Source organism: Culex quinquefasciatus, chromosome 1 (genome assembly GCF_015732765.1).
Source record: "Culex quinquefasciatus strain JHB chromosome 1, VPISU_Cqui_1.0_pri_paternal, whole genome shotgun sequence".
NCBI lineage: Eukaryota > Metazoa > Arthropoda > Insecta > Diptera > Culicidae > Culex > Culex quinquefasciatus.
The window spans coordinates 10965252-10990294 of NC_051861.1; the positions used below are offsets into that span (position 1 = coordinate 10965252).

Genomic DNA, 25043 nt, shown 5'->3' on the forward strand with positions numbered 1-25043 from the left:
GAATTCACTTTTCTTGAAATATGGGCCGTCTAGGATTAAATCAATCAAACAAAAAGAAACACAACTATCTTAGTAAGTTACGGCCATTGATAGCGCCTCTGCATCCAGCACGGTAGTACCAGCACTACAGCATAGACGGTAGCTTACGACATCGCCGACAGGAACAACAGTCATCGACAACAGCGGCCGACCTCACCAGCAACAGCAGCATCCGTAAAACAGCGATATCAGCAACCGTCATCAGCAGCAGCAGCAAACCGTCATCAGCAACAACAGCAGACATCATCAGCAACAATTTGATCAGCAACCGCAGTATTCAGCAACAGACTTTCAGGAAGGATGGATTCACGGGAAATAAGGGATCGGATTCAAGGGAAAATCGAGGCAGGATGAATGATTTAGCGAGGATAGGTTTGATTGATGAACTATTTTCACAAATTGACTTTCAGGAGGGTGGGGATTCACGGATAAACTCATGGAAGGGAAACAAAGGAGGTGGGGAAGGAGAGAGAGCGCTTTTGAGGAAAGGTTATTTGACGTGGTGGAACAGCTTGTCCAGCGTGTGGCACGCAACGGCATCAGCAGCACCAGGTCCCTTCACGAAAACGACGCCGTCTCTGGAGTAAACCCTCAGCAGCCTCCCCTTCATCTTGAGTTTCAGAGCCTCACTTCGGATCTGCCTGGCTTGCTCGGTGAGGTTTTCGTTGATGTACACACGGTTGTCACTGTCGAATCCAAAGTTGCGCAAGCTGAGGGTTTTCAGGTTGAGGTAACTGCGGTAAAATTCGTCTCTAATGTTCTTCAGGGCAAATTGGCACACGATTGGAGGCATCGTTCCGGGTGCGATAGGGTCGCGAGCCATACGTCTGAGCGAGACCATGGGCAGTTGATTATCTTTGTAACCAAGTGTGTTTGCCATATTCCTGAACAGACCGAGCAAATTTTCATTTTGTATGTAGGGAACCCCAGAGATGAGTATATCTTGAGATCTGCCAAGTCGATTTATGCCCTCTGCAGTAATATCCAGGTCATGGCGCATGACGTCCACAGTTTGAGCGATGTTTTGAACACTCGAGTGGCACTCGTTCCGCAACTCGGCAAGCTTGAGCTCGATGCCACCAATGCGCTCCTCGAGATCCGTTTTGCAGGAGTCAATTTTGGATTCGATAGTGTTGAATTTTTCTTCCATGATTGTGGCAGAGCTCGAAAACATTCCATGGATTTTGGACCACAGATCAGCCAAATCGGTGACTTCACCCATCTCACTGCCCTGGTTAAGATCGCTGCGAGATCTTTTCAAAGTATTGCCGTCCAAGCTGATAAGTGAGTTCACCGAGGTTGAACGTGTTATCATTGAATGGTTAGAGTTCATTTCAGTGAGTGACCATTACAGCAGCTGTCAGAGTGGTCACTCCGAAAAGGTCCACAAGGAAACAAAAGAGATCCAGCAGCAACGTGGTGGAAAAATAATGTTGCTAATTGTCGATTTACAGCTAACACCTCTTCTTAAACAGCAGAACTCCACCAGATCGATGACGAGTCAGCTCTCCTGCAGCGGCCAAACAATAACCGTAACTATTAACGTGGTAATACCGATAGATTCTACGATTTAATCCGCGACGATAACTTTATTTACGTCAGCTTGTTCATCCCTTAGGGTGATGTTGCCGCTTGATGATGATGTCTCCTGTTGATTCTTCCGTGGTGCTGCCGCCTTATCTAATTGAGCTATCTCAGTTACTTTACGTTTGCCGGTTTAAAATGCATTTTATTATGAAATGTGGCCTCAAAATTTATCATAAATATATCGTAACATGTATGGTAGAACCATACAAATTAATTATAGACCAATCACATGGCGAACAGTTATCGTTCTGATAATGGTCAATCAATTGATTAAATTATTTGGACTTATAAAAATTATCACGAAAATAAATTAGCTTTACATACAAACTATATGGCTAACAGGTATATCGTTCCATGAATTGTTGAACAATGGTTTGAATTGTTGGGACTTAGGAAAATTTTCGCTGAATTCAGGTATATCGTTCCATGAATTGTTGAACAATGGTTTGAATTGTTGGGACTTAGGAAAATTTTCGCTGAATTCAGGTATATCGTTCCATGAATTGTTGAACAATGGTTTGAATTGTTGGGACTTAAGAAAATTTTCGCTGAATTCAGGTATATCGTTCCATGAATTGTTGAATAATGGTTTGAATTGTTGGGACTTAAGAAAATTTTCGCTAAAATTCATTTTTGGCTCAATCATACAAAAACTGTTTGAAATAATACCAAACATATGAGGAATAATTATATCGTACCATTAATTGTTGTGCAATTGTTTCAATTATTAGGACTTAGGAAATTTAGGAAATTTTTCCGCTTAGGTTTCTTTGACTAAATCATACCGGCTACAGTACTATTATGTTCTAACAATAGCTGTTTCGAACCATCCTAATCGTATGACGAATAGATACCGTTCATTAAATTGTAGGAAAAAAAATCAACCATTCGAATATGTCAAGATAAGTGTAACAATTCGGGAAATAGTACCATTTTAATTTTGTTATATGGTCGTGACATTATATCAACAATATCACAAATGATAACCATACCAGAAATAATTTTCTTATGATTTCGACAGTTTCACCTTTGGTATTTGATTATGCAGGATGTAACCATTTAACGATTTTAAAATGCGACGGCATTTTTTCTATTTATGCAAAAATTGATCCAGTCTAAAATATTTAGTTTTCTGGCACCGCTGTCCCCACAAACGTCAATTGACGCACCCTCCTTTCAAAATAAGCTTTCAACTCGGCACTTCACTTCACCGCCGCCGCACACTGCGATGTGGTAAACATTCGCCGTTTTGCTCTCGACCGGTTCGGACGCGTTTCGTTTCGTGCTCGCGCGCGCTTGCTGTCTGTGCAATTTGCTCCGTGTAATGTGCGGGCGTGTGTGTGTTTGCTTTGATCACAGCAACCCGGGTTTTTTTGCTGTCCGTGTGTGTGTGTGCACGCGCGTTTTGTGACGATGTTGCCTGTATAACAGCAGCAGCAGCCTACTAACACGGACTTCATCCCTCGCGTTCGCCGCCGCACCTACTTTGATGTATGTGCAAAAAATAGTGAAATAAAAAATGGAATAATTTTAACGTGCAACGAAAATGTGAATCAAAAGAAAACTTGACGAAATTTTAAAGTGAAAAAAAAAAGTTCTTCGTCGCACACGGTGACGAATGAGTGTTTTTTTTGCTGCGATAAGAAAAATCAAATTAATTAAACAAATTTTGATGGTGGTATTGGTGGTGACTTAATCCGCCCGAAAATAAATAGAATCAAACAAAATTCAATCAAAATGACGGTGTGGAAAAGTGTTGGCGATGCGAAAATGCTCGCAATCGGTAAGGAATCGTTCGCGTTTTTGTTTTGTTTGTTTGGTTGATTGTTTACTCTCCCCTGTTTTGGTGCTGGTTGGAGCAATAATTTGGGGTTTTGTTGTGTAAGGGTGTTAGTGCGAAATAATAAAAACGAAAACGAAGCGCGGGAGGAGAGCGAAAGAGAAGAAAAAGGGAGAATACGGTAAAGCTCGCCGGGCTGCGAAAGAACGAAGAAAAGAGAGAACGAGATAAACAGAAGAATGTTGAGAGAGAAGAGGGAATGCTGATGATGGTGGTGGTAGTGTAAAAAAGGAAGAAGATAGTAAAGGGAAAGAAGAAGTTGGTGAAAAGGAAACAAGAAGAGTGAGGAAAATATAAATAACATAAGGAGGCGACGCGTGTGTCGCTTTTATGCTGGTTTATTTTCCAATGAGGCAAAATCTCTGCAAGAGTTCTAATGAAAATACGGGTTATACGCATAAAATAAGGAACAAGAGGAGATTTTTGAGCATTCAAATTTTATTTTTGAGTAAACTTTTTTTTAAAGTGTAGCTGAATTTAACGAATATAAAGGCATGCTGGAGAAGTATCAGTTTAATTAAAACTTTAGATTCCAAGACCTTTAAAAACCTGTTTCTCAACAAGATCAGCCTAAAATTGCGCACAAAGAATCACTTCCAAATGAAATCATCGCTCGCGAATTCAAGCCTCCGGGGGTCGTCCAAGGTGGATAAGATCACCACTAGAACAACAATAAACAACTTCAGTCAGTATAACCTAAACCCCATCATCATCATCAGAAAACAAGTTTTTCCACCAATTCCCTCGTAGCCTACCGTGACTCCGGCTCATCTCTCGGCGACGACTGCTTCGATTGTTGCAGTGGCGCGCCCTCGAACCACGGAGTCAAACGTCAATTGTGGAACAATAGCTTGAAACACCCCATCAAACTCGCTCAATGTTTGGCGATCGACCCTAAAGACGAGTGCACGACGCGCAAGTGTCACGACATAACCTATACTTTTGCGATCACGATAAGTTCAAAACGTCACCTTCACAACGACTACTACACACACTGGTGTGTGAAGTGATCGTCGAAGCATAGGATCCAGCATGCCATGAAGCAACAACGCCTTTGTTTACATCGCTTGACAACTTCAGCAGGAGGCCTAGCCAAAGCCAACTTCGATCCCCAAGACGACCAACGCGCAGGTTTGGAGTGTATGACCGAGATATCTGGAATGATTGAGTGACTTTCGCTGTTTGACCAGCCCGTCGATATATAAATTCTATTTTTAACGCAATTTCTGAAGAAACGAACCGTTTGAATTCTAGTATCGGGGCCCCTTATCAGTTTTCCTTCCCCCTCGATATCGCCTTTCTTCGAGGAGTTTCAATTTGGCACGTACGCCATTTATTTGCAACCAGAGGAGCATACTTTTCATCATGATTCATCGCCGCTCTACGCGCGGATCGCAGTAGGCTTACGGGTGACTTTTTTTCCTGGAAGCAACGCGCTGAATCATGTTGGTTGCTGCGATCTCGCGGAGGTTGCTGCATTTGTGGGAAATTTTATCGCCTGCTGAGGTTTTTCTTTTTTTTTGGTGTGTGAAGGGAAAGCGCAGATCGAAAGGGAAATTATTCTGATGCGATCGTCGGCTAGACGCAGACGAGCTAAAAATAGGGCTGGTTTGTTGAACTCGACTGACACCCTCAGCTAGGGAGTTGTGAAATTTAATGGAAAAATTTCTTCAGGTGACAGACGAGCTCGCAGAGCTTGAATGATTGGTTTTGAGGAAAACAGTCCTCTAAACGAATCGCTTTCTTTTAATCGACTGAATTGGTTGACAGAATTGACAGTTGTACTTACCTACATATTTACTCAAAATCATTGAAACACTCACTACACTTTGTACTTACCCCGTTCTGCAAGTTTGAATCGAATTCTCTCGTTTGGTATATCAATGTTGAAGTCCGTAATAGAGAACATCATTAAATTAATGAAAATTCTGAAACGGGTACATTACTTCTGAAGTCCGTTTTAGGGAAACCGTACTTCTAGTCTAACAAGCAAACAACTGTTGCTCTCGTCCAATGCCCCCATCATCATCGCAGGTTCTGTTTTGTTCATTTTTTTGATAACGGCTTCATCCAGCAATAGCTGTTCAGCAAAACCACCGTGCAGAACCATCGGCACTAGCGTAAACAAAATAAACCCCATAAAGTAATAGCAGCAGCAAACACCAGAAAAAAACAGAATCCAATAACATTTGATCTTTCCGCAAGCTCGCGCTGTAATCGGAGACGCGACCTCTCCGGAGCGGATTTCCGAACGCAATCGACCTTCATCCTGCCGTGGGTAAACCGATAAGGCGATGCCCTCGCCTCGTCTTATCTTCGAACCCTTTTGCCGGGATTATTTTTCCAAGAAACGAAACACAAACAACGAAAAAAAAGAGAGACGTTATTGCAATCTCCTCCTTTTTGCTGGTTCGTTTGCGAAGGTCCTCTTTTAGTCACAGCTGGACGCCCTCGCCAGAGCACGGTATTCAAAGTTCATTCAAGAACCCATAAATCATTGTGAAATGGTGCAGAAAGGGCGGTCATTAGGCAACAGGGATTTCGGGAGAAACTCACACAAGAAATTGAGGGTGTGGGAAGGAATTACCGTTTTTCTCGCCTTCTTTTAGTCCTGGCGAATGTTCACAACAGCTGGTTTTAATGATTACATTTTGCTGCGTGGGAAAGTGTTCACACTCAGGAAGCTAGCTGTTGTGACTTTCGCAGGAACTAATTATTTCCATGGAAGTGGCGAAAGTTTCCCAATCGATAGCTTATCGAAGTGGAAGTTTCGCCACTTCCTGCGTTTGGAAGAACAGTCCTCAAAGCAAATTATCATCTTTTGTTTGACTGATTCGGTTGACAGATTTGACAGATGTACTTACCGGTTTCTTCGAGCTGGAACTCACCACAACACATCACTTACCGAATTGCTCCAACAGTCATCTTTTCAAACATGCTTCGTGGGTATATCACCTTTGAAGTCCGTAGTTGAGAACGCCTACTGAAAAGGTCGCGCGCACCCCCCGCTGGCCAACTGGCCTACTGCGGTTATGAAACGTGGAGTGGTTTCTCGCTGAGTGGAGTTTTACGCTCCGAAAAAGGCCCCACCGATTATTCAATTGACGAAAGTTCAGCGAGGTTCCAATCGGTCAATTAATGCGTCGCTGCTGGGCTACCCCACCCCTAATTGACGGGTGATGGTCCCAATTCTCGATCGCTCGCCGTTAATTGCTGTCATTTTCGATTGAATTGGCTGGTTCTTTGAAGTCACAACGCGCCATCTTCAGCCATAAACACAGACATTTCAAGAGTTTCTGCGCTGGGTGCGGTATCTAATCTTATCTTGTGCGGCGTGGTGTCGACGACGATGAAGTGGCCAAGAAGACGAGTATTTGATTATGAGCTTGCAATCAATCGCAATGCAAACTGTGACTGATGGAAACCGATTTTGCTCGCCTTTGTGCAAGGAGATTGAGGTTCGATGAAGGAGACGGCATTTATTTTTGAATGGAAAAGATTCTTGCAACCTTCATCAAACCTTGCGGTTCTTGATTTTTACAGGAATGACAGAAGTACTTACCATTTCAATCTGGAACATTCTTATCAAAACACTGTTTACCTTTCTACTAACCTGTCAAAATGTTCTGGAACTTAACTCAAAACGTGTTTGACCTACAACTGGGCACATCACTTCTGACGTCCGTGTTTGGGAAGCGCACTTTCAACAAAAGCTCGCTTTTGACGTCACAGTCTCAAGTTCTTTGAACTCACCTCGCCTACTGCCATTTTCACCACCCCCCACTAACCATGGTTATGTAGAGAACCGGCAAAAACCAACATTTCCCCGGCGAATGACTTTAATCTGCCGGTAATGTCCTCTCGCACTGAAGAGGGCTAATCTGTATTCCCTTGTCGCAAAAGTGGCGCAAAATTTTGCTTTTGCCTGTGAGGGGGGATTATTTAACGATGATTACGTGAAAAGTTTCGGGGGTTATGTTTGGTTTTGGTGGGCCTTCTTCTTCCTGTGGTGTAACGTTTAGTACCCCAAAATTGTTTATTATTTCGATGATATCGATTAGGACACACAAAAAACGTTTTCTTCCACGTTTTCGAAACGAGCTTACGCACAGAACGTCAGGAAACCCAAAAATACTTTGTTTATTTTTGTTCAACTTCTTTTTTTACTCTGGTTGGTCACATATGAATCAACATTTGCCTTTCGACCACAATGTACACACAACAAACGATTATGTTTGGCTTACATTTTTACCAGTCAGACGGGCTCGGAGATTTGGGATTTTCATTAGGAACATCCGGACCAATGTCGGGACGAGGGAAAAGAGAACAAGAACCAAGAATTAGCGAAAAAAATGTAAAGTAACCACACCGGAAGTCTGCGGGTATCATCATCGCTAATGAACACGAAAAAAGTACACATTTTTCATGCTTTTTTGAAGGTTCTCCACGCTTTCGGAGTCTAGAAGCGAAAAAGCTAACGGTTTAAAAGGTCCAATGATTCACGAACGGAAAGTGGCACAACATGATGACTCAGTTTTGGAATCGTGCCCTTGGTATCGGTTTTTGTGGTTTTGCATCCGCGGAGAAAGGTTAACATTTCAGTATTGGAACAGTGATTCAGTTTAATCAACCTCAACCGTCGAGCGGAATTCCAAATTAACCGTCCAATTTTCTAACGTCATTCCAAGAGGGCTCATAAATGCCCCTGGACATATCTTCACGCTAATGAAGAAACTTCCTTTTCGGCTGCGTTCGTGATGGCATTCTAGCGAGTTAATTGCATTGTATTATTTCTTTTAAAATTCCGTTTCTCCCCAGTTTAGTTGCGCATTCAAAGTCATGCAAGCAAACACACATACAAGTAATTATAGCCTCACTTTAGGGTTGTTCCTCTTTTTATCAAAAGACACACTCCAGCCTTTTGTTTTTTTTTCGTGAGTCAATCTCGTATCTTCATCAGCGTACAAACACCAGCTCAGTTTGATTCGCAGTGGTGACGCTGATTATTATCAATTCCAGTCACACACCACACGCACACAAACATGCTCCGGAGACGAGACGCCTGAGCATGCATTGGTGACTTAATGTTGGAATGTGGCAGGCCGAATCGTCTCACTGGGCACACGAAGGTTCGCTTCGCGAACAGACAGAGCGACAATTGCTAGCTTTAATCGTGTGCTGAATGATTCGTTTCAAAGTTACTCCTTGGAACGAATCATTCCGGTGACAGCTTTTGACAGTGTTGACAGATGTATTTACCACTTAGGGATTCCCGGAACTGCTGGAACTGTTGCACTATTGTTTAACACTTGTACTTACCTGAATCGATTCAAATTTTGTAAACCTTCTAACACTGGGTATATCACCTCTGAAGTCCGTGTTAGGGAACGCCTTAGCAACCTTAGTACTTACCCGCGTTACTCTTGCCTTCACATTTGCCGAGGTACCTCAAATCTGACGTCCGTACTAGAGACGTCACCGCGTCAAGTTGAGCCCACACCACTCGGTCGTGGGAATTTTGACAGTAAACCGGCAGGCAAGTGCAAACAAATATATGCTAATATTTGGGCACGTTAGTGCCCTGAAGGCGAGTGCCTTTTGATTAGCTTTTCCCCCAAACTAGAGCAAACTCGACGAGCTGATGAAAGAGGGAAAAACAAACAGTCAGGGCCGGGAAATATGTAAACATTTACCTACCTCTTTTTGGGGGAGGATCTCATGTATATTTATTTGGGTTAGTAGTAAAATCATACGGTCTGGCTCAAATAGAGACAAAGTTACGAAAAATCCTTCAAGGTAGCGTCGGTTGGAGGTCGCGTCTTATCGCGCGCTGTGTTAATAAATGGTGATTAATTTTTACCTTTTTGTTATTGCTGCCCAGATAGTGAACACATATTTACACAAGGTGATCTAGTAGGCAGGCGTTGGACCTTATCACGTCGGTACTTGCCTCAGTGTGTTGGAAGCGATCTAGTCAACATTGGCGCAGCGATTACTACGATTTGTTCGTGTGTGTGTGTGGCGGTGGGCTTTCTTCCGGATTCGTCCGTGCCTGTCAGTTTGTGTTTATGAAACGTGATTTAATCCACCTTGAAGTGGAACTTTTGACAGATTTTGACGGACGTGACAGTCGTACTTACCATTTGACACCGGAACTCACAATTTACCGCACTTCACTTTGTACTTACCCCTACATCTAGGCTGGAACGTTCTCCAAGAAATATCAAACATTGAGCTCGGTACCTCACTTTTGAAGTCCGCGTTTGAGAATTAAATTTTCTCGAAGTTGGCGTCTTCTTGGAAAAAATCAATTTTCATCTATTGTCATATATTTTTAACAGTGATTTTAAACAACTACAACATGCTTCCCCTGTACGAAACACAGTAAATGACCATAAAACGGCCCACGGTCGCCGCCTTGAGAGTTTCTCGTACGCGACGTGTGACTTAATTGCAAGTGTTGCAGCACCCGACCGATGTCTTCCAACGGCTGTAAAATTGTCCATTTGCCTTTTGATTGATAGCCGGTTGAATAAACCTTTTGGCCGTCAGGAAGACGGCATTTGGGAAGTCTGTCGAAAACTAGCCAACCGGAAACACCGGGCCCAATCGACTCATGCAAATTAGTTTCTTTCTGTTGAGGAAGTAATTTTGAGGTTGTTGCGCGTTGAAAGTGAATCGTTTAAGTTCGCTAAATTGGCTCTAACCTCAACTTTGGGAGTCTTGTGACAGTGTAGAGAGTTCAATAGCGTAAAATTCCTTCCACAGTTCAGTTTCACTCTCTTTCCAAGTACTTGTTACTTCCACGGCTACTGCCAGCAGGCATGGGAAAATTTGCATGATGCAAACATCGCATCTGGCGGATTTTCCCAGCCATATTTCACGTTGCTCACTGCAATTGCCGATTCTGACGATGTGTGCGAACTGGTTGAAGCAACTGTAGAAAACACACAATAGAAATCATCCAAACAAACCATTACTTGCAAATTTATGCAGCATGCAGTGATGAATCAAGTCCAAGATCAGCATGCAACGTAGTAGGCGCGGAATCCCACCAGCCTGGAAGCATAAATCATGGCCAACTGGGCGCGAAGCGCAGGTTAAGCCTACTAGATCGGTTGCGATTGGCAAACCATCCTCTAAATCTCAAGTGTAGAGCTATTTGGAGCAGTTAAGCCACCACTACCCAGCAGGTTGATCTGATTACACGAGCTTGTGTGACCATAGCTTTTTGCGAAAATTGGTCGCGCTCGATTGCCTCAGCCATATTTTTTTGTGCTGTCACAGCAAATAGTTGGCATAGCAGCTCGTGCATGGGAAAGCAATTATCACACCACGGTGGGGGGTGTCCAGCTGTAAACTGTTGACATTTCCAAGCGAGATTATGCAGAAATTTGTCAAAACGCCGCAACGATTTGACTTGACGGGCAGTGACTCAATCGGCGTGACTAAAACTCTCAAGATTAACATAACCTCAAGCGGTAGCACTTTGGTAATTCATATCGCGCGCGTCGGATTTCTTTACGGCCACCACAATCCAGAGCGTCATTAACATTCCGAATTGATTTCTAGTGGACGGATCCGAACGCGTGCGGTTTTTTTTTGCCCCACGATAAGTCGAAGCAAGTCGCTAATCTGCCTTCGAGAAGTTTCCGGCAACGGACTAGCTTCTTCGCTGATTGCAGAAATTATTCGTTTTGCTAGCATTCCAAAACGAGTAATTTTGATTGACACTCTGATATCGAGAATTATTCGTTTTGCTTGCAACGCAAAACGAGTAATATTGGTTGACAGGTTTGACAGAGCTGACAGATTACTTACCCTTGGAAGCCAAAAAAACAGCATACTGGAACCATGTACTTACCTCGAACTTACTCCAAACACTTACCTTGTTACATCAATTCAACCTGTGTCTTGCTCTAGGTATATCAATTTTGACGTCCGTAATAGAGAAACACTTTCAGTCGAATTTTCTCATATGCCCCATTCCGAGTACCTTATTTCTGACGTCCCTGTTAGGGAAGCTCATTTTTTTCGCAAAACCCTCAAGTGAGGTCACGCTACTAAAAAGTACACGTTGCACAGCAGATTATCCGCTCCGTACTTGTTAGCTCATCATCAACGCCACGAAGCCGCCCTGCACGAGACTCGGGTGCAACAGGCGGCGGCAGCTTGTTAAAATATTTAACGTCTAAATAGAAACAAATTCACACATTTGCCCCGAGAGCTGCCAAGCTAAGCTGCTCCGGTCTCTTCACAACGAGTAGCATGTGCCCGGGTCAAAACGCTTCCAGTGCAGACTGGTGGTGGGTAAACAAGGAAGAAGACGAAGCCCCGAAAGATCAAAAAGTCATCCCAGATATGGGTGGTGCGTTCCCTTCATGGTTGAGCTGACTGATGATGCACTTGCTGCCACTTCTCATGTAGGTACGGTCTAGTTTATCTCGGGATGCGATGGCTGTGTAGGAAGGCAGCCGGCTGATGTAATTTAATTGGGGGGCTTTCACTTTTTCTGGAACGTGCCGCTCGAAATTTAAGGGGGAATGTGTTGATCAATTTCTCTTATCTAGATTAAATATTTCACTGTAATAAACAAGTTTATCGTAGTAATTCGGATCATTTTCGAAACAAAGTTTGACTCTGCCTTCGAAATAAATAAAAAAGTTGGCATTCCGCACTTGTTTCGCCAGCGAACACATGTGACTGTGAGCGATGGTCACAGACAATGCGACGCGGCTTGCTAAGTGACAGACGTTGACAGTTGACAGAACATTTTTGACAGAATTGACAGTTGTACTTACCCCGAACACTGCAGACCCTTAATTTCTGGAAACACTTCGAACTCAACGTCAGATACCGCGTAGGTATCTCGATTGTGAAGTCCGTGTTAGGGAAATACTCAACCTTGGCAGATGTACTTACCTCGAATGCTTGAACTGCAACCAACACTTCAATGCGAACATGATCTCTTCTTTAGGTAATCGATGTTGAAGTCCGTGTTAGGGAAGTGCCCAATCCTCTTGCCTTTGGTTCCACACAATCGCCAATAAAATAAATTTCCCCAGCAAATGAGCCAGCATTACATGCGTGTCGTGTTTTATAAGACACTTTGCGCGGCTCTGTCTGTGCTCGAACCATTCCTCGAAGGGCCTCATGCCATAACGAAAGTGCAAGTCTGCCGTCAAACCGGAACTTGCTCGCGATTAAACACAGTGCAGTATGTGTGCAATGTGGCGTGCAGTTTTGTTTGGAAGCCCCGGGAGGAATGCCATTTATATTAGAATTCCTCTTTTACGAGGGGGGAAAGTTCAGTGACGTTACGCTGCAAGATGTTCGGGCGACCTGTTTTGACGTTTCCGGATGGTTTTGATTCTTCGCCATAAAATGGCACTTGTTGACAACTTTAAGTCAAAACTAAAGTGAGAGAAGGGCAATTCAGGCACTTGACAAGTGGGTGTTTCAATGACATTTTTTTTTCTAAACTGTTCGTCACTTTGTCTCAATTGACTGCGGTGAGGAAGAGGATGGAATCGAAAAATTAAGTCGTCTGCATCCAGTTTGGGGACAAAGCAACCATTGACAAAGTACCGTCGCAAGGGTTTGACAGATTGATGGGCTACTTGGATGCCACACAGATGGTGACGAATCGAGCTATCTCGATGAGAACCGTTCTATTGTGTTTTCTACAGCTTTATCGAAGAGTTCAAACAGCACTTGAAGCGCAAATATGTTTGCTTTATCGTCGCTCTTCGGAAGACATTGCGATGATAATTGCTATCAGTCAGAGCATTGTGTTGACTCAAATGGTAACGCTTCCATAAATAATCGCCCAAGTCAACAACAAGAAGGAATCGATTGTTTCACCTCGCCGGTGGAAGCTTCGCTTCGCTGCAGCGATTGTAATTCCAGTTATGCATTAGGTAAGCAAATTATAGTATCGCTCACAGCTAACAGTCTACGATATTATCGTGTTACAATCAAAGTCCGACCGGTGCTGACACCCCGTCAATTATGCCGACAACTGTCTAGAATTAGCGGTTGCGTAGTTTGCGCCCGCCATTATGGCGCGTTTGCCATAAAAAGCAAACGTCAAAATTCGTTAACCTTCACCTTAATAGCTCAATTTTCCCGACGCTTTCTTCGGCGCGCAGAACGCGCAGCTCATTTCCATTTTATATTCCCACTAATTGTCGGCGCAGATGAACATGCGAAGCGTTGTTGTAGGAACCAAGCAAGCCTTGAAGAAGCAACAAATTGACTCAAGGCCACCTGCGACTTTCATCTGCGTGTACACGATTGTTGCGATGCGTTGCGCGCACTCTTCTAAACGGTCTTTCAATCCGGCACTTGAAGCCGTGGGAACCGACGTGGTGCTTCGCTGGAAACAATCGAAGCGATCAAAATGAGCACTCTCGACTTCGTCGAAGCAGTAGGCTGCAGATATTTGACTGTCGTTTCATTGCAATCCGTCCGATGGTGTGGACAGTTATTCGTGAAACGACAGTTCACTGTTGACAGTTGACAGATTTGACAGTTGTACTTACCGCGAAGGTCACCGAACAGCTACACGATTGTACTTACCTTGAAGGATTCCAACAGCTACGCAACTTTTTTCAATCACTGACACTTTCAACCTTAGTCGATATTCGGCTTGGGTACTAAAATTTGAAGTCCGTAATCGAGGTGCCATTCCCATCTAGTCGGCAGCTCTTCGAGCGCCATCTAGTCGGCAGCTGCGCTCGTCCTGCTGCTGCCATTCTAGCGCGTCACACTTTGATTACACAGCGTACACATTTTGCAGACGCTGAGCAAGCCATGCCGCCGAGGCATTATGCAATGGCGTCGACAAGTCGTGTTCTTGGTCTTGTTAATGTACATTTTTTTGGAAGCGGTGAATTATGTAACGATACAAAATGGAACATTTTTTTTTTGAGGTTGGCCTGCAGGGCCTCTTCGGCTTACTGCCAAAAGGGTTTCTTTATGTTGTGATTGTGACCTAAATTTTATCAACTTTTGATAAGTAGTGCGGTTAGTTGACTTCTAAAGAAGTACTGAGAAGTTGTTTTGCAGAATGTATAGCCAACCTAGAGTTGTCATTGTGCCATAATGGCAGAACGCTAGCAGCCTCCATTATGGCAACTCAAGAAAACGTCACAGCGCACACTAATTACTCATTTTACAACCGAGAAAAAAAGCCCCAAGGTGTTAAAAAGGGTCAGTGCGCGCGCGGCCAAAGGTGTCGAAAAACAACCAAAAGTCAACAACGCGTGAAATGGCCCCCTCGTAGAGGGTGAAAAGGGTGCACTGCACGTGCCCGGGTTTTGTAATTACTAAATTAACAGCGGTGCGCTTCAATGCCGTCACTCACACAAACAAAAACTGCGACTCAGTCAGCCGCGATCGCGGTTGGCCTTGACCCGTTCTTCGCCACTGAACAGGATTTTGACCAAGATTTTGACAGTTGCGTTAGTTTGGAAATTGGCCACGCAGTGGCGCTGCGTTTCGTCGGTCAATTTGGATGAATTCGCGTTCAAAACCAGCAATTATTGTTCTGCTAACTGTAGATTAAACGCAATGACTGCGCAGCAATCGCTCACGGAACCAATCAAGATGGTTCAGAAAAAAAAAAACAAACAGATGCAAATTGAGCGTCCGATGCGTCATGCGTGAAGCGAGAACGCCAAAGTGGCGTGGAAAATTAAAACTACTCAATCTGCAGACCCCCCCTCCGGACCGCCATCTTGGACGGAACAGTTAGGTTAGGTGCGCAGCGTACACGATCAATAATTTTGAATAACCCTCATTAGTGCAGTGGAGCATGCCGGGTAGCGGTCTGAGCAGACAATTTGTTCGATTAATTTACAAAACCCCGTGGAACACAACTACCGACTAGAGTAGGTCTAGTAGGCGCGCTGATCATAGTAGTTCCGGTACGAGCGACGACGACTACCGGATTCGTTGACCTTTCGATCGAAGCAAGCCGAACGCAAAAGGTCCAACTTTTACTTTTTACGCGACTCTCGCCTTCTAGATCGCGTCAAGAGACGCCATAAGAAGGCGCATCGCCGACCGAAAGGCGCGGCGAAAGGAAATGCCAAAAAACTTTCATTTGTTTATAACGGGGACGGCCGGCGGCGGCGTAAAAGAGTCACTGGAGCGGCACCACGTGTGTTTGCGTCTTTTGTTTTGGTTTTGCAAGGCCGCGACCGCGGCGCGAAAAACGGTTTGAAAGTTGACCACTGAAGAAGTGCCGACCCAAGTTGAGTTCGCCATTATGGCGTCGTCAATGACAGTTCGTCGCGTGGTGCTATAAATTTTTATGGCATCGTCTAGTTTGCCGTTCTGTGAAGAAACTTTTTCAAGAGTATACAATCTGAGCTGTGCGGTAAAGTACGTCACACCTGACGTAAAGTACTTAGAGGGGAGCTTAATAAAAACATAACCAAACATTACAGGGGTGTGGTTTCATAACGCACACACGAACATACTTTTATGCGGTTTTTGTTTACCGTACAAAAAGAGGGGAGTGTTATTGAAGATTCAGGTTCTGCTCAAGATAATAATTACTGTAATGGAAACCGCACAGCGTACTCGAAACGATAAAGGAAACCATTCATCGGATCGCTTTAATAACGCCGAGATTCTAGAGAGCCGTAGCAGGCCTTGAGTTTGACACAATCGGTACCGTTAGCGACACGTAAACAAATGGTTGCTTTGTTTATCGCGTGCCAAATGCAGTTTTTCATCAATCACAGTCGACTTTCACCCTAAAAGAACACGAAACTGACACGCGCGCTCGTCAAGTAGGCTATGGAATGACAAACGACGAAACCGGTAATGAATACCTGTCCCCCTCTAGAACGGAATAGTCGGAATATCTGGGTCACCTGGATCCACCTGCAGTCAAGTGTCCAATCTAGGTAGGCCTGTATCTGTCTATTAACCTAAATATTTTATTCTCGGCTTACTTTTCCAAGGCGCAGAAGACCGAGCCTGCTCGGATTTCTACCGACAAAGCCCCTTGGGAAAAAGTTGATGAAAGGACCGGGTCCTCCTCAATGAGTGTCACCCGTAAAAAGTAGCATCGTGCACGACAATAATGAAAGTGAAACAAAAAACCCCTCGCCCACCTGAGGCCGCTACTGTGTATCAAGTGACGGCTCTTGGCCTGCATATCGTGCAAAACACTTTCCTTCTCGAGGAGAGTGGTGGCAAACAAGTGTTTTGTACGTTGGATAACACACTACTCACACTAGTTGCATATTTTGTTTCTGTGCCACAAGAAGTGGCGGAGCTTCTGGTTTCGGAACGGGGTCGACCATGCATGCTGGACGGCGGGCGGGTGTTACCACCTTAATTGACGTTCTTGTACGGTGCGCGCGCGTGTTTGTGTGCGGTGACAAGTTGCCTCACTTGACGTTTTCGAAAGCTATAAACTCGATGCAGGTTGCACCTTAAGACTCCATATTCAAGAGGGGTGCTCCTCTGCTGTGAGCAAACGGGAAAACTGCTTTGTACGGATTTTAGAGGTGAAATTGTGTCAAAATTGACCTATTCTAAAATTTTCAAGATGGCGTCTGTATAAACAAGCTTCAAAACTCTTAAACTCATACTCAGATAAATGAAACAACCTCAAAATCTAACTTGACCTCAATCTTTAGTTAAAAATATAGAAAACTGCTTGAAATCGCTTGAAACCGCAGTCGTTTTTGAGAAAACTGCAAATCTCTTTTTTCAAAACGACGCATACAACTCGTTGACGATTCTTTTCCTCGCTCCACTTGACATCTCAAGCGCCCGTTTTGGAAATGTGCAGCCCATTGCACATTCCACATGACAGCAATGCCACCCTTTCATCTCGTTCACTGCGTGACACATTGTTCGTTACGGGGGGGAAATTCCCCTTCTTCGATGGAAAGTCACGCTCCCGTAAAAAACAACATAAATGACGCAGTCCTTGTCGGATTGGATGGATGCACATTCGGCAGAATGCGTGACTTTTACGGAGTTTTTGAGATGCACTTGACGAATCGATTAATGTTATTGTGGGTGTCGTTATGTGCTTGAAAAATCATCAAAGTAGAGTAGTCGCACGGTAGTTTTGGGTGGTTCTTCGGAAATGTCCCCTCCGGCAATCCGTTCCGGATTAATCAACGGTGAAATGCTTCCGAGGGTGTAACTCTGATGGGTTGACGAATTAAGACATGATTTTTTCGGGAAAAATGTTCAGTTTTAGAAGCTCTTTCGAGCTTCTGGTTCCATTTCGCTACACGCTTGGATAAACTTTTGGCCATCCCTTTCGCTCCAAAATCAAATACTGTACCTGTTCGGGGGAACAGAAAAGTTTTAATTAATTTGTGTCCTTTTTAAAGCAGCTTCAGCCCGAGGTTTCTGGTGAAACTCCACATTTATAATGAATCATCCTGCTCAAAATAAAACGAATCCCTGGAATCGCTCAACACTTTCGTGTTCGCAGAATCCACCCCAGACCCTAACCTACGTCAATCTAGTTGTGGGTCTGTTTAATCTCCGACCCTCACCGGACAGCGCGGATGTTGTCTATTCTGCCGGCAGGCTCTAGGGCGTTAGCAAAGTTAATTGAATGAATCCCAGCTGCTGCTGCCGGAACAATCACGCAGAGAAATATGATCCGTGGCAATCAATGGACTGGAAACGGGTCCCACCACAATGTGCACTTGTATGTCATAGAGCATCAGTGGGAGTGTGTTCGTTGAATTTGGCTTGAAAAATCCGGAAGTTTGACACGGCGGACGTTGGGTGCCGATGGTGCGGATTTCTCCGGTGGACACTCCGGATTGATTTACGGTGTAACATTCCGAGGGGATATCTCGCTTCGGCTGCAATATTTTCGGGTGGTTTCTTCGACAAAGTTGATAATTCTATCAGTATCTATTTATCTGTGATCCTCATGAATGGTGCGCTGGTCAGTGAAGTGTGTAAAAATGAGTGCATGTGTGACGGTTGATGAACAGGTTCCTGCCCAGTTGTCGGGTCCTCTGCTGGTGATGCGCTGCAAATCGTGTTCAGTCAATTAAATTACACCAATCGCGAGTGACATCGGATGAGGGGGGTCGAGCTTTACCGTATTTTGCTATGCGCAGAAAAACAATCTATGCTGTAACATAGGGGGGAGAGTTGGCAATTCATTGATGAGCTTTCAAGGGCACCCGGTTTGAATGAGGGTGGGGGACTGCTAATTTAATCCATCTGTTTTATTTTCCTTTCTGGTCCGTTCAGCGAAAGCAAACTACAACGAGTCCGGCAAAGAGCACAGACTGGAGCTGGACCTCGGAGACTCGGTAGTCGTTCTGCAGGAAGCTGCCAGTTGGTACTACGGGTACAGCAAAAGGTGAGTGATACTTGAAAATTCTGCTGCGTGTGCACCTAGCGATGCGTAAGATGGTAGAATGAACGTTACAAATGTCTTTTTAGTCGGCCTTCGGTGCGGGGGATCTTCCCGAAGAGTTACGTCCACATCGTCGAGTCTCGCCAGGTCAAGGGAGGCGAGCTGCAGATCGTCCGGAGCGAGATTGTGGAGGAGATCACCACCGTCCTCGGCGAGTGGCGCCACCTGTACCGGAGGTTCTATCTGCAGACCCATCCGGACTCGAAGACGATCCGGACGAAGATGCTGGAGCTGATCCGGCTGAGGTCCCAGCTGTTGTCGGGGAATTTGCCGGTGGACGAGATGAAGGACATCCGGTTGAAGGCGACTTCGGAGATCGATACCGGGAACAAGATTCTGCGGTTGGATATGGTCGTGCGCGATGAATGCGGGAACATCCTGAACATCGACAAGACGTCGACGACACAGCTGTACGAGCATCACCTGAACGCCGTTGATCGGATAAAGAGAGCGAGTGTAAGTAGGAGGTTTGTGGGGGTTCGAAGGGTCGCAGGTTGGTAATTTCCGTTCAATTCCGTAGACTTCCACTGGCAAGAATCGGATCGTGGAGACCATGAACCGGCACTCACACAATCTGCTGCTGTCGGTGCACAACTTTGTGTGCAGGTTGTGCGAGGATACGGAGATTCTGTTCACGCTGTACGACGGCGAGGAGATGCGGGCCATCACAGAGAACTACGTGGTCAAGTGGAGCCGGCAAGGGGTGGCGGCTGATCTAGATCAGTTTAACAACATCAAAGTATTGTTTACGGATCTCAGCGGGAACGATTTGAGTCGGAATCGGATATTTTTGGTGGCGTACGTGGTCCGGGTTGGAGCGATGGAAGGTAAGGACACCGATTCCCGGCGGAGTAGCATGGCGAACTCGGTCGGGAGTTCGAGCGTCGGCAAGACCAAGGGTCAGCTGACGAGCCAGATGAGCAATCCGGCTAGTCCGGGGTTGAACTCGAGTGGGACGGAGTCTGGTGGGCATGAACAGCAGATGCGGAGGCCGTTTGGGGTGGCCACGATGGATTTGAAGCCGATTATTAAGCGGTCGGAAGATTTCAAGGGAGATTCCCAGCTGAAGATGCCATTTATCGCTTGCGAGAAGGAATCGCTGGAGAGTACGTTGAAGAAGTTGATCACAAATAAAGATTTGGGTGAGAAGAGTGAGTCTGGTATTTGGATCAGTGTGGACATTCTGCATGGTGACATCAAGCAGGTCAAGGAGGAGTATCCGCATTTGGTTCTGGGTAACGTGGCGTTCGCCAGGAAGATGGGCTTCCCGGAAGTGATCTTCCCTGGGGATGTCCGGAATGATCTCTACCTGACTCTGGTGTCGGGTGAGTTCTCCAAGGGCTCCAAGAGTAGTGACAAGAACATTGAAGTGACGGCCGTCGTTTGTAACCGGAGTGGGGAGGCCATTCCGGGTGTCATCTGCTACGGTGGTGGAGGAACTCCGCTGAACGAGTACAAATCGGTGATCTACTACCACGACGACAAGCCCAAGTGGAACGAGACGTACAAGATCGACGTGCCAATCGAGGAGTTCAAGCAGTGCCATTTGCGGTTCACCTTCAAGCACCGCAGCTCGAACGAGGCCAAGGACCGAACGGAGAAGCCGTTTGGCTTGTCCTTCGTCAAGCTAATGAACGACGACGGAACGACCCTCCAGCACAAGCGTCACCAGCTGCTAGTCTACAAGATCGACCACAAGAAGTTCGATCACGACACCCAGTACAACTACCTGCAGCTGCCGGCCCTGGCGGACGAGCTGGTCAACGTGAGCGGTGGTAAACCATCCGTCAGTGGGTTCAGCCTTGCCTCCAAGGACAATCTCACCATCGAAACGAACCTGTGCAGCACCAAGCTGACCCAAAACGTGGACATCCTCGGCCTGCTGAACTGGTCTTCGCGCAAGGAAAAGATGGAGGAGTCGCTGAACGCGCTGATGAACGTCAAGGGCGAAGAGGTGGTCAAGTTCCTGCAGGACATCCTGGACGCGCTGTTCAACATCCTGGTGCTGAACGAGGATCCGGTCAAGTTTGACAACCTGGTGTTTCGGTGTCTGCTGCGGCTGATCGAGATTGTGTACGACCTGAAGTATCAGCACTTCCAATCCGTGCTTGATCTGTACATCAACGAGAGCTTCTCGGCGACGCTGGCTTACGAGTGAGTATCGGGGTGTTGCACTAGCAATGTTTATTTGGTGAGTGTCTTTACTAAACCTGCTGAAATATTTCAGGAAACTTATCAACGTGGTCCAAACCCACATCAAGAACGCCATCAACAACGTGGTCAGCAGTAGCGGTTCCGGGTCGGTGTCCGGCTCGTACAGCGGTAGTACGTACGCGATCAACGAGAACGACGAAACGCTCTTCCGGACGACCAAGTACCTGCAGTACATCATGAAGTTCATCATCCGGTCGCGGATTTTGTTTGCCGACCTTAACCAGGACAAGGACCGCGAGCTGTTTGAAACTATGCTGGAGGACCTGCTGGAGTCGTTCATCGAGCTGATCAAGTACCAGAACGATCTGCTCAAGTCGCAGGGTGCACTGCTCAAGTATTTGCACATCATAGCGTCGGACCTGATGCAGGTGTACGATCCGGTCAAGCTCAGCCAACGCATCGTGGACATCATCACGAACGTTCCGACGGGTCGACTCAACCAGTCCAAGATGACCTGTATCAAGGACGTGTGCGACTCGAAGCTGTTCAAGCTGCCGCAGTGTCGAGCGATTTTGCTGCCGGTGTTCTGCCGGCAGATCAAGGACAAACTGGAGAGCAAAGAAGAGGTAAGTACCTGGCTTAACACCATCATCTCGCGCGAATCGCTAAGGATTGCTGCATGAACTTGTGTTATTCAATGTTTTGTGAACGTCTCAATGCACCAAAAGCAAAGCACCCAACAAAAAACAATCAGCCTTGCCCTTTTTGCTCTATGTGTTTGTCCACGACCTTCCTGTTCTTGCCGCGGTGGTCCGCCGTGCCTGTGTCTTGCGTCTGTTCCCGTTCCCGTTTGCAAGCATCATCCTCTAATCTATTTCGCTGTTCCGCATCTTCCCCCTCTTGCGAAATAATTGCCCTCATTTACCATTTCCATCATAGCGCACACCCCACGAGAAGGTCATTCATCTCCTGCAGTCGGAAGTCGTTCACAGCTGAGTGTTTCATTGCCCTTGCGTTCGCCACACCTCTCATACCATCACATCACATCATCCCTCTAGAAAAAATACATTCATTTCGGGGGTGGAGGTTCCCGAAGGGATTCACTAACTAACACATTAACATTTCCGGTAGCTAATTGGTAATCATCATAATCATTCATGGCATTTGTTCTTTTATCCTTTTGGTTAACGGACCATCCCTGGTAGTTTGGAAGACCTCAACTGTTTAGTCAATGTGACCCTTGTTAAAGTAGAAATTCCCCATAAAAGAAGCCTCAATTTCTGGTTATCACTTCATCACTTTTGCGGAGCGTTTGGTACGGTATGTCCACGCCTCCTTCCTGTCCCGACGATTCTATGAAGAGTGAATTCCGTTCACAGCATCTGTCGCATGCGATTACGGCAAAAGCCTAATGCTGTGGTGTAAAAATTACAAAAATGACCAAACTAACCAAAATGATCAAAATGATCAATTATGATCATTATGATCATTGGACCAAAATGGCTGAAATGATCTAAATGATCATAATGACCAAAATTACCAAAATAATTAAAATGATCAAAATGATTAAAATGGCCAAAATTTTATCAAAATGACCAAAATGACTGAAATGACCAAAATTACCAATATTACCAAAATGATCAAAATGACCAGAATACCCGAAATGACTTAAATGACCAAAAATGAATAAAACGACAAATATGACCTAAATTATCAAAATAACCAAAATGACCTAAATGGATAAAACAACAAATATGATCGAAATGACCAAAATCGTCATAATTATCAAAATGACCAAAATGACCAAAATGACTGAAATGATCAAAATTACCAAAATGACTAAAATGAACAAAAATTACCAAAATGACTAAATGGCCAAAATGGCTGAAACGGCCAAAATTACCAAAATGATTAAAATTACCAAAATGATCAAAATGACCAAAATGATCAAAATGACCAAAATGATCAAAATTACAAAAATCACCAAAATGACCAAAATGACCAAAATTACCAAAATCACCAAAATCACCAAAATCACCAAAATGACCAAAATCACCAAAATGACCAAAATGACCAAAATGACCAAAATTACCAAAATGACCCAAATGACCAAAATAACCAAAATGACCAAAATGACCAAAATGACTAAAATGACCAAAATGACCAAAATGACCAAAATGATCAAAATGATCAAAATGACCAAAATGACCAAAATGACCAAAATGATCAAAATGACCAAAATGACCAAAATGACCAAAATGATCAAAATGATCAAAATGACCAAAATGACCAAAATGACCCAAATGGCCTAAATGACCAATATGACAAAAATGACTAAAACGACAAAACTGACCAAAATGACCAAAATGACCAAAATGATCAACATGACCAAAATGACTAAAATGACCAAAATGATCAAAATGACCAAAATGATCAAAATGACCAAAATGACCCAAATGGCCTAAATGACCAATATGACAAAAATGACTAAAACGACAAAACTGACCAAAATGACAAAAACCACAAATATGACTAAAATTACCAAAATGCCCAAAATGACTAAAACGACAAAAATGTCTCAAATGACCAAAATGATCAATGTGGTCATTCTGACCAAATTGACCAAATTTCCAAAATGACTAGAATTATAGACATTTAAAAAATTACATGACATCGATCTAGGGGAACAGCATCTAATTCCAGCGTGCCTCTAATGTTGGCAGGTCAGAACTTTGACATGCAATTAAAGCTAATTAAAAACGTTTTCAGCTGAAATCGAGTGATAAATAGCTCAATATGAAGTGAGCAAGCAAAGTTTTGCAAAATTAGGTGTTTAAATAGTGAAAATCAGCAAATTGGATGGAGTTAGGAGCGAGAGCTTAACCTGCCAAAGATACGAGAATTTCCCCTAAATGATTGGAAAAAAAGTTTTTTTACAAACGGCTCTTGAAAATTGTCCTGAATTTGCTCCTTTTCATTTAGTGATAAAATTCTTATCAGTTCCCTCCTGAAAACACTCATCAAAACCAGTAGCTTAATGCATTGTTCTTGTTAATAAAATTAATTCTTGTTAGTATACTCACCAGACTTACGAGATTAGAAATCCTCCATCATCCGTACCCTAACCCTCGGTTCCGGCTAATAATTACTTTGTTACTAACTGTTCGTTCGTTACTAATTTAACATAATTCAAAATATTGTGACCAAATAACTTAACAAAATGTATTTTTCTCCTCTCTTCCCTTGTCCCTCAACAATCCCACTCCTCAATTCAAAATATGACAACAAATTCCTGGTGGTTGGCAACAACAAATGAAAACGACTTGTAATCTGGCAACACTTCCAATCACTCCATCACCAATACAACTGCAAATTACAATCGGCATCACACAACCACATTCAACCACCTCGCGTTTGGACCGGTTTCATGCGCTTTCTCTTTCTCTCACACTCCTCCTTTCCTTTCCTCATCCGATGAATATAAACAAAAACACACACACCATTTTGTGCCTCTCGATGTGTGCGTCCGTTTGCCCCTTTTCTTTGTGTGTGTTTGTGTGCGTGCCGTCCGCGTGCTTAACCACTAAAACAAACAATACGCAAACCCACACTCACGTGCCCATCGATGACGATGATGATGATGATGAAACACAAAAAGGGTGACTTTATGTTCGACATCCGGCAGCAGGAGAAGAACCTGATCAAGGCGGCCAAGGTGCTCGGGGAGAGCAAGTCGCAGCTGCACACGCGCGAAACCACCGCCAAGACGAAGGTATTTTCCTACTAGTACTTTACACTACACTCCCACTCAGCAGGTAACAGAAGAGAAAAAAAAACTGTGAGAGCAACAGAACAATAGGCAGAGAAGAGTGAGCTCGAGAGCGCCTACTGCGTGAGGCTTTTGTTTTCTGATTTGTTTGTGTGTGCGAGCGCAACTGTGTGAGAATGCACCCGCAAGTTGTGAGTGCTTTTCTGTGTGCAAATTTATCTTTTTCT

The 25043-nt window shown here is 44.5% G+C and overlaps 1 protein-coding gene across 5 annotated transcripts in view; it reads left to right on the forward strand.

Moving 5' to 3' along the window:
• The first annotated feature begins 2858 nt into the window (after positions 1-2858).
• Positions 2859-25043, forward strand: part of LOC6033953 (dedicator of cytokinesis protein 1) — a 30011-nt gene continuing 7826 nt past the window's right edge. For 3 of the 5 annotated variants that reach the window (XM_038248665.1, XM_038248667.1, XM_038248669.1), the window contains exons 1-6: positions 2859-3409; positions 18725-18836; positions 18920-19349; positions 19414-21047; positions 21121-21673; positions 24706-24819. In XM_038248665.1, the coding sequence (XP_038104593.1) occupies positions 3364-3409; positions 18725-18836; positions 18920-19349; positions 19414-21047; positions 21121-21673; positions 24706-24819 (2889 nt within the window). In that variant the 5' untranslated portion in view covers positions 2859-3363. The remainder of the gene's footprint in view (positions 3410-18724; positions 18837-18919; positions 19350-19413; positions 21048-21120; positions 21674-24705; positions 24820-25043) is intronic. The other 2 variants (XM_038248666.1, XM_038248668.1) reach the window with 2 other exon arrangements.